This window comes from Daphnia carinata, chromosome 6 (genome assembly GCF_022539665.2).
Source record: "Daphnia carinata strain CSIRO-1 chromosome 6, CSIRO_AGI_Dcar_HiC_V3, whole genome shotgun sequence".
NCBI classification, from domain to species: domain Eukaryota; kingdom Metazoa; phylum Arthropoda; class Branchiopoda; order Diplostraca; family Daphniidae; genus Daphnia; species Daphnia carinata.
In genome coordinates, this window is record NC_081336.1 from 802,679 (window position 1) to 819,275 (window position 16,597).

At 39.1% G+C, this 16,597-nt stretch overlaps 1 protein-coding gene and 1 long non-coding RNA gene across 2 annotated transcripts; one reads left to right on the forward strand and one right to left on the reverse strand.

The window, feature by feature from the left end:
- Nucleotides 1–3: 3 nt before the first annotated feature.
- LOC130689739 (sestrin-3-like) lies at nt 4–7,802 on the reverse strand. The gene is given in 9 exon segments (XM_057512680.2): nt 4–1,685; nt 1,759–2,145; nt 2,290–2,630; nt 2,771–3,119; nt 4,226–4,408; nt 4,823–4,933; nt 5,011–5,076; nt 7,071–7,276; nt 7,279–7,802. Coding segments are annotated over 9 exon segments (2,001 nt in total). The 5' UTR covers nt 7,550–7,802; the 3' UTR covers nt 4–1,598.
- A 7,436-nt stretch (nt 7,803–15,238) lies between these two features.
- LOC130689829 (uncharacterized) lies at nt 15,239–16,428 on the forward strand. Its single transcript, XR_009000823.2, has 3 exons — nt 15,239–15,634; nt 16,025–16,091; nt 16,169–16,428. It is a non-coding gene; the product is annotated as an uncharacterized LOC130689829 (long non-coding RNA).
- Nucleotides 16,429–16,597: the final 169 nt, after the last annotated feature.

A 16,597-nucleotide genomic window follows, 5' to 3' on the forward strand; every position in this document is an offset into this window, starting at 1 on the left:
TTTCTTAGTCTTTTTTATTATCGTTTTTTGTTTTCACTTTAGTTTTGCTCCGTTCAAAATAATCGAATGATCGCATCATCACTGAATTTTTTCACACAAAATTTTTGGGAGAGGTATAGGAGGGTAATATAGCACGGGGAGAGGGATAGTCCGACAAGAGAACACGACAAAGGCGAACATATCAAGTTATATTTTTTTTTTTGCGTTTTTCATCATCCATAATTTTCCTATCAGCTAATGTAAGTTATATTAAATCAAATAATACAGGGATTGTGTGAGGGGGAGGGGTGAAACGTGAATTTTTTCCATTTTTTTTTTGGACGACTGTATTTCAAATGATTTTTTTTAATTGAAAAGAAAATTTTCTTTTTAAAAAAAATTCTTCGTTCAATTGCAAAAATCCAAAAAAAAAAAAGCAAAAATGAAAGGATATTGGACGCAACGACAAAGCAGCGCTCCTTAAATTTTGTTTAAACCTAAAAGAAATTTGTCTTTCAAAACGAATCACACAATGATCCGGCTACTTCGTTTCGCACCGACCGGATTTCCAAACATTTTCACGAAAAGAAAAAAAAGACCGTGAAAGGTGGGTGGGGGAGGGGAGTGTGTACCAACAAAGGTCCGATAAGACTCGAGAGAAAGATATTTAGAGAAATAAGAGATCACTACCAAAAAACATGAATCACTGAAGTATTTAAAAAAAAAAAGAGAAGGTTATATATATCCAGACACAGCTCTTTTTTTTTTTTTTTTTTACGGCTATCAAAGCTTTTTTTTTTTTTCTTCATTTGAAAAAAAAAAAAAACGCGTTACTCGGTAACGTCCACTGCGACCCCACGATTGTGACGATTTTTTGTTTAAAGCAATCCATCCTATAGCGATCTTCAACATTCCCGTGAGAGCCGGAAATCACAAAAACTATCAATTCACTTATCCATCTATGCACGCAAAGAACACAAGACAGACAAGAAGAAGAATTTTCTTTTTTTCAACTAGAAAAAAAAAGGAAGAATTCAAATAGCGCGCGCGAGAGACATTACAATAAAGGGAATAATTATATTTTGTAAAAATTTTTTTTTTTTTTTTGGAGAATTTGTTTTGTGCGACATTTTATCAATTATACGCGATAAAATTGTCGCACCCTAGTTTTGAAAGACACGAGGCATATCAAACAAAAAAAAAAGAATTTTTTTTTTGTTGAATTTTGCAATTTTTTAACACAAATAGAGCGGCAAATTCTGTGCCTTCTTCGAAAAAACCTATCGCATAAAGCAGTTTCGTCTCATCATCTAACGTCCGGTGTGTGTGTGGAGATAAATCTAAAAGAATTTGCTTAATAAACTAAAAGATAAAAAAAATTCTTTCTCTTTTTCCCTACATTCACTGAGAGCGAGAGAGAGAAACAAAATGCCAGAAACTGTTTAGAAGCCAGATAAAAATTAATTTAATGGAGAGAAAGAGAGAGATGGGGAGGAAAAGAAAAGTCTGAGTTTTAAAAAATAAGATTTGTGGGGTGATGGAAGTCTACTACTGTAAAAACGCCGCTTTCTAATCATTTTGTTTCTTTAGCGGATAAAAAAAAAAACCTCTTTCTTTTTTTATGTCATGTAACGCATGACGGCACGCAGAGCGTAGAGCAGTTCGGCTTGGATGCGAGCCTCTAACAGCATCAAATTGACGTGAATCTGGAAATAAAAATTTATAAAATGTCATAAGTTACCACGAGATGGCAGCACGCATCAATTCCTTAAAATTTACCTTCTCCGAATGATGAAGTTCTTTGAGGACACCATTGTAATCGTCTCTGGTGACGCGCTCGGGGAAGCAAACGGCCGTCTTGATGTAAGCCTTGAGGGAACGCTCGAGCACCTGATTGACTTCGCCGTAGTCGTAGTCGTCGTGGCGGATGCCGAACATACATTGAATGTAGTTCCAAATGGCTGTGCGGAAGCGCGACGTATCAACGTCCTTCTTGGAGCCCATAAAGTTGTACGTCAACTGGTACATCAGACGGAACTTGTCGTCCAGCAAGTTGCCAACGTCATTGTACAAGCGGTTGATGAGTGAAAATGCGTGGTCGTCCCACGAATAGTCTTGCACTCGAAACGTCGGAATCAAATTCACCGAGCCGCGACGGGCAAAGTCCTGCAATTCGTTTTTCAAAAAAGAAATTTTTATAATAACTCATTTTGTTTAAACAGGTTTTCTCTTCCTCCACCTCGTCCCTTTCCAAACAGGACTAGGAAAAAAAAAATAAAAGATAAAACAAAGTTAACGATGATGTGCTACCTGATAAGTGAAATCGGGGTCGTCGATGAATTGACTAATTTCCGGTTTGGGACGACTCGATGAGAAGCCATCGACGGCCGAGGACGAGCCGACCACACCCAACTCGGCGCTCTGACTCTCGACGTGTTCGTAGCGCTTCGTCTGCTCTTCGGCGCTGTACTCTTGCCGATGCTCGGCCAAATTCTTCATCCTCCTCATCAGACCATCCAAACCGCCAGCCATCACCTCGTGATCTTGCATCATACCAAAATCGTTCGTGCCACGTCGACTGCCCACGGCACTTCTCGGCTCGTTAGGTGATCCACAAACCGAATTGGACTTGGATCCTTGATTGGAACCTGCTGCAATATACGTCCCCATACACACAAAAACAAAAGACGTGAGTCACAAGGTTTAAGTTACAACGGATAATAAAACCTTCCCACCCCCAACCGACTGATAATTTATCTATGAATATCTCGATAGCCAAGTGCACACGTACCGACTACTATGCGCGCAGAGGCCGCCTCCATTTCTCTGTGTGCAGCGTTCAATACTAAAGGAGTGCCGCCCCCGTTGCGATTGGCCGATCCCGACGGTGGCGATCCCGCAGCAGACGAATTGGGAGTAGACTGGCCGCTGCTGCTGTTGCCCGTCAGCGTGGCCGTTGTGGGCGATCCGGCGCTCGTCTTGTGACCGACGGGCGAAGGGCTACTGCAGGGCGGTTCGTCCTCGCCGTCTCCGATGCCGACGCCGAACACGAAAGACGAGATGGCGTGATAATGAGAAAGGATGACGAGCGCGTGTACAAGCTCTCCGAGTGACCAACTGTCGCTGCCTTTTGTCAATTTCTGCAAAAAAAACAAAGCGAACAAACAAATCAAAATTTCTGTTCTTTGTTGACCGACGTTTGAATAAAAAAATTTAAAAATACCATAAAATAGATAACATGAACATAAAACAAAAATTAGATAACACGATCGCGAGTGATGATTGCATTTTGTTGGGCTGAAACATTCCCGAGTGACTCAACCTGTTTTTTTCTTTCTCGGCTGATAATTTAAAACAGGAAAACTGAGCCCAGCTATTGAGGCAAGACCTTTGAATCACCAAATTCGGACAGTAGACGTAAACAATTTTTATTTGTAACATTCTTTTTTTTTCCGCAGTCCCAATTTCTCCGCGTTTTTTATCGCCCGAGCCAAGAGAACAAAAACAAAAAACTGGACTAAACAAGGTCCAAACACGACAGGAGCATATGGACATATTCCAATGTCCGGCATTTTTCTTTGCCCACGTATCTATCCCATTTCTACAATGAGCAAAGCAAACGATGCAAGTCCAATCAAAATGATGAGACCCGTTGCCTCATTGGCGCAGACTGGACAATTCGAGAAAAAAACAACAACCGTTTCAAGTTTGAGATTTAAAAAATGAGTTAGACGAAATTTTTAAACCGGAATAGGCGAGTTACGTCTAGCAGAACCAGCAAAAAATAAAATAAAATGTTCCAAAATAATAAAATAAAAATGTCTTTTTTCTCTTTCTCCGGGCAACACGCCAAAAACATTCTCTCGCATTTTCTTTCTAGTTTTAACTGCCCATTTTTTGGTGTGTGTGAGACTCTTGGCTTGCACTACCAACATCCCCGAAAAGCAGCTGCCTCCTATCTCACTTTTAACTTGGGATGCATCTCCTTCGATTCCTATAAATAGGAGCGCATCCATTTTGGAATTTATATATTTTACCAGACGTAACAATCCTGTCGCCACATACATTTCGAATTGATCGCAAGTAGCGGGGCGTGCGTAAACTGGAACAAACTGGGTTTTTTTTTTAAGTGCATCCATTTCTCTTCTTGCGCGCCACACACAGAATTTTAAAAACAAATCGCATGAAACCAACGAAATGAGTTGAACAAAATAAAAATTTACAAATATCAGAATTGATCGCATACCTCGATGTGGTGTTTGGTGATGAGCCACGGTCTGTGCGCCAGGATTTTGTTAATTTCATAGAGATCCCTCAGTTTGGCAGGAATCGCATGGAGGCCATCAAGCCAGCGTTCGTCACCGCCCTGTTGGAGGAATTCGTTCACCTGCTGTTCAATCAGGTAGGAACACTGATGGCGTCCGGCAGCCTAGGGCGGGATAGGTAAATGGGAAGAGAAACATCTTTTTTTTATTTTCACAATTCGAAAAAAAAAAAAAAAGAAACTCGAAATTTTAGCGGGCCGAACATTGACCTCGTCTCTGGTTTTTTTTTTAACACAGGTGCGCATTCGCAATCTGATGCCAACGCACACACACACGGCACACATATGGTAATCACTTCGGACAATAGGGAAAAAGTTTTTAGATACACCCGAAACTATAAAAGGGTTTGGCAAGGACGCAGACATCTTTTCGAAAATAACCACCAATAAATTCGTAGTGCCACCCGAATTTTATGTTAATGAAAATTGACCAAAAACAACGTCAAACATGTTTTTTTTTTCTCCCCTGACGTTGTTCCCTTTGGGCAGGTGATGTCGAATGCAAATAGGGGGACTCACCATAATAGCGATGTAATGCCGGTAGTGGAAGGGTAACGGCCCATCGCCTCGCATGATGAACGACTGCGACTTGTTGTAGATTTTCAGATATTGCGGATGCAATCCCATAACCTGCAAGTTCAAATATCACAATTTTTTAGATTTTTCCCAATTAATTAAACTATAATCTTAATTAAGAAAGTCCATACCTGTTCCAAGCGGTCTGGTCGACCGGGTCCGTGTTGTACATCGACGGTCGAAGCGTAAGCTGTCGCCTATTATTTTTTGTTTAGAAAAAAAAAAAACATAATAAAAAAAAATAAGCTGACCATATTTTTCCCCTTCTCCCCACAGCCAATTGTTATCGTGAAAAGAAACGCTTCGTTGTCAACAATCGAAAATAGCTGCGGGATAAATTCTTTTCAAGTGTCCGCCCAACCCAAAATTCAAAAAAGATAAGCCAAGGACGGAGCCATTTGTTTCTTTCTTTTTTTCATATTAAAAAAGGAAATCAAATAATTTTTCTTTTTTAAACACCACTAACAACTCTTTTTAAAGCAGCAACCTCGCGACTTGTTTACGTCTAAACGACCTTCATAACAAGAGGGGACCCCTCTATTTTCATGGCTTCAGTCATGGGTACATATCTCCACTAACACATCGAACGCGTTAAGTTACGATGCGACGCAATAACTTTCTTTTTTTGTTTGAATTTTTTTCTTTTTCTTTTTTGAGTGGCTTTTAACGTTAACTTATTTTCCTCCTCCCGTCCTGGAAACAACAACAAGCGCATGACGCCAACAGATTCTCGTGTTCTGTGGCCCGTCCTCTCTACGAGACGTGGAAGAGAAAACGGCACAAACAAAATGGCTTTTCTCCTCATATGGAATTCTTTAACTGTTTTTATTCAAATGACCCCAACACACAGCAGTTCGTCTCTTCGCGTTTAACCCAACAGAAAAGAAAAACATCCCAATTTTTTTTTTTTCAATTGACGTCACTTAAAGTCATACCTCCTCCCAACAAGAAATCTTAAGTGTGCGTCCTCGAATTCACCTTGACCCGATCGCCAAGGGAGGAAGAACCATTTTTTTTTCTTTTATAAAACAATTACACTGGGACACGTGAATACTAAGAACTCGATTAAGAAGCATAAAGGCTCCAGCCGATGTGTCACTCGTTTAATCAAACGGACAAAAAAGAAAACGATGGGGGCGGAACTGATGAAGCCAATGGACTGAATTTGAAATAGAAAGAAAACTCCCCCTCCCCCCTTACAACTAATTTAAAGCACAACAAAAAGCGGATGTGTTCAAATACCCATACATTATCTTCGGTAAGTTTAAGAAAAAAAAAACGCCTAGGGCTAGAATCAATAGGCGAACAGCCAAATCAGCTGTTCACGCTACCTGAAGGCAAACATGAAGAAAAACACGATCGTAAAATACAATAACAAAAAGAAAAGGGAACCGATTTCACTTCTCGTTGAGTAGGCCCCACTTTAATCCTCTTTCTTCCCTATTTTTGTTTACGACTTCACTAGGTCACAATTTGTAACAAAAATTTCCACCATTTTGGGGAGGTGATGGGATTGTGTTGTTAATTGAGTTGGGATAGAAAGAAGAAACTTGCAAGGAGGTCGTCGACCCCGCCCTATTCGGGACATGTAATCTCTTTCTTGTACCCTAGAAAGAAAAGGGAAAACATAGGGACGACAGGCAGCGCCATCTCTAGTTTCTTTAAAAACTATGATTCTTGATAATTCGAAGTGACGTTATATACGATGCCTTTTTGTTTCCTTTGTTCCTAAGTCAAAATCCGCGATGTGCTATTTCTAGCAGGAGAGGTGCAGAACTTGGCCGAAAACGCAAATCGATTATTTAAATGAGCTCTTTTTCCCGCTAGCAGACGAAGCATGGTCAAAAGAAGACGATACTATGGCGGAAAAGTGCACCAATGGCCAATCGAGAAGCTTCGAAACTTGTTCATCGCCGGTCCAAGATTATCTATCGTCCCAGATGACGTCACACTACCACGTTACATAATCCCATAAGGTCCCACAAATCATTCCTTCCTTTAAATACGTTTCACAAAGAGATAAATGATGTCGAAGCTAGGTTTTTTTTCCCTTCTAGTTGCTATAAGCGGTTCCCTGTATCACACCTAGCTCCCCTAGCGGGAAACTGAGAAACCCTTCCCGAACAAACAAAAAATTGGGGAAACCTCCCCATTTTAGAGAAAGAAAAAAAGGTAAACGAATAAAACTTACATCAATGTGATGGAGGCCCATAATGGGAGACGAATTGGCAATTGAAGATGCAGGATCGTAGTGGTGTTGTGCTGCAGGAGGTGGCAATCTAGAAAATCCTCTGTTTAAGGCGGCCGTTGTTGCTGTAGCAGCAGCTGCCTGGTTGTAATGGTGATGGTATTGATAGTGCTCCTGCTGATGGAGGTGGTGGAGGTGATTGAAAGGAGGCTCGTCGTCCGATTGATGTTGGAATTGGACTGAGTGTAACAATAGATCTCGTCGGGAGTGCAAGCTGACGCTCCAGTGGCGGCAGAGGCGGCCGCAGCAACAGCAGCAGCAGCGGCCGCCCCGCCACCCTGTCGATGCTGCAGCGGCACAGGAATTTTTGCAACTCCTTGACGCTGACTCGATGAAGAGGACAAAGGATTGACAGCACCCGATAACCGTGATGTCGTTGACGTGATCTCCACAGCACTGACACTCTCCACTTTTAAATACATTCAGACAGAATTTCGACAACGAATGATAGACCAGGGAATGACTTCTTTTCCTTCTTTTCGAAAATGGCTGGTTGGATTCGACAGAACTGCAGCCAATAATGTGAATTTCAAACCAAAAAAAAAAAAGGAAAAAAAAAGATAGATGCTGTGCTGTTAGTGGATGTGTACTGGAAGAAGATGTGAGGGAAAATAAAGAGAACTGTATGCAACTTGAAATGATTACGACCCTGTTGGGATGAGGGTCGGCCAGCAACTGAGACGAACAAAGGCAGACGAAGTTGCGATGTCGGCTCCGGGTTGCTGAGGGAGGTAGCGGTGGCGCTGCTGTGGCTCAACAAGGAAGGGTGGGAGGAATCACACCATATCGGGTTCGGCAACACAATCCTACCAGTTACGGGTCATGTTTTCCTCCCTTCGTAAGTATGCCTTTTGGTTGCTTTTTAATGTTTTTTTTGTCTTCTTCTTCCTTTTCTCTTTGTCCTCGCCACTGTTTCCTACCCAACAAAGAGGCAAGAGACCCTTTGAATAAATCCTCGTATCGGTTCTCGGCCGTAGCGAACGCTACAGCAACACACCCCCCCATCCAACAAAAAACAGTTTAGTTGGTCAAAACGTGTTTGGTCCAGAATTTCAGAAATTTATTCAACTTCTTTCTTACTTAGTCTCTACACAAAACCAAAAAAAAAAGAAAAATAGAAACTTCAAAAATGAAATGTTTTCGCCAATATTTTATATTCGGTTACGGCTCTTTTTGTTTCTGGGCCGTTCTGTTCTAAAAGAGCTTGTTGCTAACCGGGCTTCAGAACGGCCAGCCAATCGCAGACGTTTAGGGGGAGGAGCTTCGCTGTTACCGGGGGAAGACTCTGGTGCACAGAAAAAAAAAAAAAAAAAAAGGATGGGCAGGGAAGGGAATCCCTCACTTGGTGATCGTCGTCAGGGCATACACCGTTTTCCCCAATGGCGTTTCTTTCTTTCTGTCTCTCTCCTTCAGTTGTCTTCTGTTGTACTTGGAACTTTGTGTGTCTCATTTTGGACGATTCGAACGTGTTGCTACATGCTGAAAACCGAATTGTACGGCTGAGCTGTACAGAACCAAGGGCGACGGACAAAGTTCATTGTATGAAATGTTCAAATTGCAGACGACTTTGCTCCGTCGTAAAAAAAAAAAAAATGAATATCGGAATGAAACAGAAGAAACTTAACGAAGTAGCCGAACATAAAAAAAAACAAAACAGGGAAACTCTTTTTACCTTATTGCGGTTTGGGCATTGAGGGGAAGACAAAAAACAAAATGGATTCTTTTTATTTATCTTTGCTGTTGTTGACTGTGTGTACGTAGAGCACGTAGGTGCTTTTCGTTTTCCGGTGAAAAGTAAGAAAGGCCATAAATTTCATCATACGGTTCTCTCTCTAATTTCTGTGTCGGGGGCTTTCCTTAATGATGCGTTGTCAACATTCCCAACACAAGTCATTACCGTCGCCCTTCTTTTTTTTTTCCCTACTGTTTGCACAGTTCCGCGATAAATTTCCACAGAGAAATCAACAACTTGTCTCATCACCCAAAATCATCTCCAACCAATTTCTTGATTTCCAGATAGTTCTGCATCATTTCTTACCAACAAGATTCAACCATACAGCAATGGCGATCTATTATTTCATCAGCCAGAAAAGAAAGAAAATAAAATAAAAATTCCAGTTAAATTAGAATCCCCTAGAGTGATTTGCCCCACTATCTTTATGAGGGGAGGTTCTTGTTGAGCTTCTTATGGTAACAAGACGCCATTATTTCGTCATTTTTAAATTCCATTTACACTCAAGGATTTCTGTGAAAATACTTGGCACCAAATCTCTATATCAATCCAAAGAGATTAAATATTTTTTTAAATTAGAAAAAAAATTAATGTAATTCCTCTATGGGTCAAGCCTGAAAAAAAAATTGTTTCGTTGGTATGTAAAAGGCCTAACGCACAATTCTTTGTCCGTCTGTGTGTGTGTGTATGATGTGAGGGCGGAATTTGTTTTTTTTTTATCCACGAAGGTTAAGAGCCAGCTGTTGACGGAGGCAGATACAAACAAAACAAAAAGAAGTCCCCTTTTTCCATCACACACACACACCAGCATGTAAAAGGCTGCAGCGAGTATAAGGAAGGGGCCTATCCATTTACGGGCGAATAATGGAAATCCGCACCGGAATCCCCTATATACCACCATCATATCTTCTTTTATTTTATTTTTTTTTTTTGTATTTTTACGGCCCAGCTTTCTATCCACTGGGCACGAAGAAGATGAAGCACTTGAAGACACAAAACTTGTAAAGGCCTGTGAAAAAAAAAATAAAAATAATTGTTATCATTTTTAAGTTGATAGGAATTATTTCAGTGAAAAAAGAAAATTTTTAGGGCGATTTCAGACAATGAACTTTGGGCTTGTTGCTAGGGCCGGCCATCTAAAAATGAGTCACCGTGACGTTTCAACTTTTTTTTTGTTAAGAAATACAAGGATGCCCGGCTCAGAAGGAATCTTTTCGTCATTGTGGTTAATATTTTTCTGTGAAGCTAAAAAAAATTGAGAAGAAAATGCTGCCGGAAGTAATGTTTCTCTATTTTTGTTTGTTCACCGTCAGCACATTTCTCTCTGCGTGATCCAAACTGGCATAATGACCTCTTCTCTGACTCGTCTCGTATTGATTTATTACATTTTATGATGATTGGTTGTTGTTTGTTGCTGTAAAAACGAATCTCGGAATCAACTGTGTACAGACCTTGTCGAAATTCTCCATCAACGGAGAAAAGCGAACAAGAAAAAGTTCTTTCACGCACATGGCCGTCTCTGTGACTGGCAGAGCCGCCGACCGTCTCTCTCCAACACACACACCACTATCGATTGTTGCTCGGCGCCTTGGAGGGACATAGACAATGTGCCTGTTTTTGTTGCTCCTCTCTGTTTATGTGTGTAACCATAGAGGACTAAAACCACACACTGGGAAAAAAAAAAAAGAGAAAAACTTTTGGTGCTGTAATTAAAATTTATCGTCCCAGTTGTTGAAACATTTCCAGGATATTGTAACAATCGACTTTGATCTGCATTCTTTCATCACAGACCCGCCATTTCTTTTTTCTCAGTGGGAACAAAAGAAACTGTGCAATAGCAGACGACGGCATTTTTCTCGTTCTCGCCGGTAGGTGACGTCACACGAACCTACCCCACTTTGGCGGGCTTTTCTTTTCCCGCCCGTGACGAATCGCGATCCAGCTGCTGTCAGATTTTTTTTTATTCCATATTTTCATTAATACGCGTGGCATTTATTTTTTTAAATAAATTAATTTCTATTTGACACAGATAATTTAAAGTCCTTGGTCAATTTTTCATCACTTTTACTTGGAATTTGTTAATATACATTGAAATTCAGGACGATAAGATTTAGGAGGGAAACATCCGCCATTTTCAATTTTGATTTTCTTTCCAGATCAAATTAAAGAAAGAAAAAAAGCCTTGGCCCAGTCCACATTCGTTGTTCAAGCAAAGTATCAAGAGGAAGTCTATTTGGAAGGGTCAGGTGACTTGTGGATTTATGCAAATGTCCCTTATCTCTCTCTCTTTCGCTCTCTTGATTTTTGGGTGTAGCAAAGAAAGAAAAAAATAAAAACTGTTCAGTTGACACATGGACGTGACGCGTGTTGCCAAATAAAACAGGCGCGACAAGAGAGAGTAGCAGTCTAGCAGACGCTTTTTTTCAATTTGCCTTTTATTTTTTAAATTAAAAAATAACCTTGGGAGGCGACTTGACCTCTTTCTTTTATTTCTGACTTTGTTGCGTATTTTGTAGTGTCGCCACACGTGCCCCGATTCAAACATCCGATGAAAAAAAACAAAACAAAAGTCACACAAAAATCCGAACTATTTTTCTTTTTTGTTTGCTTTCCGGTCTTGATTCCTTGGCATTTGTTTTTGTTTTGACCAAAAATAAAAAAATGACAACCAGTATGTAGATTTCTTTCGGTTTATCTCAGGTGGCATGTGTAAAGATGTGGGAGCTGAGCCAAGTTCAAGATTTTTTACTTTGCTTTTGTTTTGTTTTTTCTTGTTGTGTGTGGCCAAAGCCGTTCCAAAGCGTTTGGAAAGAGAGAGTTATTTTCAGGGTCTCTCATTGCTTGCTTTTTTCTTTCCAATTTAGCGGAAAACGTCTTGCTGTTTTTCGCGAAGAAACGAAGGCCTTTTCCTGGTTCTGAAAATTTATTCGCAACCTTGTCGATAACACGAGTCATTCTGAATTTTCAGACCATTTTTGTCAATTCTTTTTTTTTTTTCAGTTCATTATTAAACGAAACCAGAAAACACGAGGTCCGAGTCGGTCAAGCAACAAATTGGCACGCGAGAGACATTCCACTTTTCTCCTGCTTCTTCTTTTTTTGTTATCGCATACAACAACAACAACTTGAGACAATTCCACACGCACACACATAACTAGACTTCGATGCAAAAAATACTAAAATTGGGGAGACAGTACAAACCGATAACAAGAAGAAACGAAGCCCAGACCTTCCTTCTTTAACTTCCATGTTTGTTGTTCGGCCGCCATTTTTTTTACAACCAACAAACCATTAAAAACACCCCCCCCCCTTCTTTTTTATTGGTTCAAAAATCATTGGAAACTTGTATTATATTTAAAATGAATTGAATTTCTATTGTAATTAAACATGGTGGTCAACGGAAGAAGATTAAAACGTAGAACAAAAAACAAATTGATAAATGAATTTGTCGGTAAAGCACACGCAACCCCGGGCCGTGTTACATAATTTTCTTATTCTTCAATGCATATTTTTTTTATTATCCAAAAGTATAGACTATAAGAGACTCTTCGTGTGCATAGTTTTTTTTATAGCTTCAAGTCGTAAACATTTCTCGTACAATTTTTTTATAACAAGAAAATGATTCCGTCTGAATTTGATTGCATATTAATTTTTTTTTCTCGGCCTGCAACAAAGAAAAAAGAAAATTATTTTTTTCCACACGACAGCAAACTTTTTTTGGGGGGAAAGAATTGAAACATTAGTTTTCTCATCTGAACTGACGACGAAAAAAAAAAAGAGGAATAAGCGATAACAGCAACGTTGGAAAATGAAGCCGTTAAACAAAGCCTCATTAATTGGTTTTTATGACATTTTGATATTCGCCGACCGACACAAGAAAAATGCTGAAGAAAGTCTTTGTAAAGTTCATTTTATATTTTTAGTTTAAAATTTATATTTTTTCAACGGTCCTGAGTTTCGTGCGTAGTTAAACAGCTATGGACTTTTACAGGACGTGGTGCTGTGTATACATGCAGACGACTCAGGGGGGAGGAGCTAAGCAGACAAAGTAAAAAAAAAAGAAGACAGGAAAAGGCCGATTATTCTTCGAATTTTTTATATTTTAATTTTTTCAAATATCTTGTAGACATTACAAAAGAGTCGAGAGAAAAAAAAAGAGTATGAGATTGTAGAGCGGGGTGCGTAACGAGCCAAAGAAATGTTAACAACAAAATAAGGACACAGCGTGAAAGAAAAAAAAAGAAATGAAGGGAGAATGGTCATTATTCACGGAACTTTGCATGGGAGCTCTATAATATACCGAACGATGATGATGGTTCTCCCTTCGTTCTTCTTCTTCTTCCATTCCTATACAAACACAATTTTTTTCTTTCCCCCTTTGTGTGTCTTGTTCCAGTTGCTATGCGCGCTTGATTCAGCCCCCCCGCCTGACCGACACTGGGTTGCTGGGCAGAGCCGTAAGGTAAGTTGCAATTTTGCCCTTGTTACCAACTGAAAAAAAAACTCTTTGTCAAGTTTTTCGACGGATGGCAACATTTCATGTTTTTGTTTGTCACTCGAAAATCTAAAATAAAAACAGGAAATTGTGTGCGAAAGCCAAAATTGGAGAATGCTTAGCAACAGCCAACAACGTTGCAGGTTTTCTTTTAAATTTGCCTTTATGATTTGAAAATAATAATAAAAACGAGTGACCAGTCCAGTGGAATGTCGATCATCGTAATATTACATCTCAGATTACAAACTCAGCATAACCTGACAACAAGGAATGTGTTCACGCTGAGGCTGTTTCAGGCACGTGGCAACGTAATAACAACAAGCAGACGATAATGAGGAAAGACATCGTGTGTGTGTGGATCGTCGTGTTTCCCTCCGATTTTCTTCCTCTTTCACTTTGGCTGAACGTTTCTTTCTTTGTGTCGAACGAAATCAAACGATTCGTCTTGCCAAAAAAGAATGAATTGAACGTTGGCCAAACCTAATCATACAAAAAAAATCATTACTGAATGCAATCAGATAAAACTCGTTTTATTTCTGAATTCATTCGTTATTGATTAAATTATTATTAACAGCAACCCCACTGGGCTTTTTCTTTAGAAAAAAATCAAAAAATGCTAATAGCTTATTTTATTCCTCCCATCGGATATTATAGTGTGTTACGTCACGTTGGCTTTCGGGTACGCCAAAACTTTGTTTTTGTTGTGTTCGGTTTTGATAAACAGCAGAACTGACGACGCCATTGCTTTTTCGCACGAGTGAAAAGAAAGAAAGAAAGAAAAAGAAAAAAAAAGATGCTAGTGTACATAAATTTGTGATTTTGACTTCATGTGTAGCAGCAGCAGCTATCAATGCTAAACGTTCGCCTTGTGGAATCCGGTTAGCAACACAAACAAAGTAGGAGAGAAAAAAAAATTTCTATTTTTCTTTTTTCATCGTTTTGGCATGCCGGCATGAATTTTCAATCACTTTTTTCCCGGTTTCGATTCAAGGTTCTTCCTTTATGTGTGGGCAGGAAATCTATAGTGCCTTTGCATGGTACACGCCGTATCACGCCCAACGAAAAGAAATACGTTTTCACGAGAAATTTCAAATGAAACTCTCGTGTTGTTTTTAATTGAAACAGGAGAAAAAGAAGGGGGTTATCGTGTAAAATAGTCAAAAGACATTTTTGTTTTGGGGAAACGTTGGAATGAACTCAGTATTTCTCGGAAAAGGTAACTGTGTACTCTTTAAAGATTATCAGCTTTATTTGAATTTTTTTTTGGATTCTGGGAAATAGAAACCAGCGTTAGTGGGGTAGATGTTTACATCATGGATGTCGTGTAAATTCAGCAACAATCAATAACTCGATCCAAAAGTTGTGTTTTCTCTCTCTCTTATGTTTTAATTGAAAATGGCATCAAGTTTAAGGGTTCACGCGGGATCAAGGTTTTCGACGTATTGGGTTCGGTTCGTGTTTTGTGTATACATACCATAATTCATATTTTATTTTCATTATTTGTGATACTAATTTTCCAATTTGAATTAGTCCATGTGAAAACGTTTTTTAAAAATCGATTTTCATCTGTGCGTCTTTTGTTTTCGTCCGAAAATTGAGTTGACGTCACAGTTCAATCTGATATCTTTTTTTTTGCTGTGGTGCTTGCATAGGTTGCGAAAAAGGTCATGCCCAAAGAGCACACGAAGAAGAGAAATTAAAATAACAAACCCCAACACAACACCCAAAACTCCAACACATGTACACATAACGAGTACACACGTCGAAACGTAACACCATTTTACTCAACGCAGGACAGTTTATGGAAAAAAAGAAAAATGGCATAGTCATAACAGAAAGGCTATATGCAATAACATTGCAACGAAAAACGTCGATATGTTTGTTTGAGTAAATATTCATTTTTTCCCGAAACGCTTAGAGAGAGAGAAAACACATAACAGGAAAAATCGATAAATAATTAAACTTGAGGATTTAGTTTTTAAAGGACATGACGTGTCCCAAATAGATAAAAACAGATGGGAAAAAAATATATATTTATGTATATCGGGACTGCGGATGTTATTGACACGCTCACGCTGGTTCGCCGGATTCGCGCTGTATTATTGTTATTTATTACATACGCCTTACATGAACTATTTTTGTGCATTGGCTTGCTTTTTTATTTCGTTTTGATTAGGTTCCTGTTTTTTTGCGCTTTCAAAAAAGCAAACAAAAATGGAGTGCCAAATTATCGGGACCGTAAGGAAGGAAATGTTCTCCACGTGTGTCCGGCTTGTGCAGGTCTCCCAAAATTTTTTTTATTGATTTCTATTTTTGTTTGTTTCTTAATTGTCTCGGTTACACTTTTAACTTTTTTTTTCTTTTTTACGACTTTTTAAAGTCAACGAAAATAACATTGGAAAATGGGTTGGAGAGAAGACGGCAGCAGCAGACGTTTCATGTTATATAATTAATGAATTCTTCTTCACATGAAGACGTTCTAATTATAAAAAAGCACAATGTGTTGCTAGGCAATATTTAACAGACCGACAAGTACAAAAAAAACAAGACAAGTGTATTTATGTAGAGACTAACAATGTACGTCGAATAGTATCGTGATTCCATTAGAATATGTAAAAACTAGAGAAAAGACGCTTGTCAATTTGATTTATTTACTTCTTTTTTAAATAGGAGGAGATTTTTCTAGCCAAGAAAGACGAAACACTCCCTTTTTTGTTGTTGTTGAAGAAGGAAAAAGGTATGTTATGGACACACGCTGCATATCTACCTGGCGATTATGTAAGCCTCTTCTTTTCCTTTTTTATGATGTTGTAGACTTTTAGCCTGAAGGTGGGCACCATAATTGCCCAGTCGGGGGAAAAGAAGGTACACGGATAAAAGAACAGGTTTTGTAACAGGTTCAACTTTCACGTCATCATAATTCACACAAAAAAGGACCATTGAGACCTTTGGAGCTGTTTGCTTTTATTACCAGCATAGATTTCTTCGCCCTCGGATAACACACAAAATCTGTTTATTTTTTGTTTTGACCTCTTTTTATTTCATCCTTAAAAATCCATTCCATTAGGTTTGAATAATAGCAATTTTGCGATATGATTTGCATACTTAATTAAGTCATCGGTAAATGTTGGAATACGAACTAATTTGTTCTTTTTGTTTTTATCATCACAGTCATTTGTTATGTCTGTCAATCGGCCCCAGTATTAACCCCGTTCTTCTTTTGTTTTAAGCAGGATGGCAGTT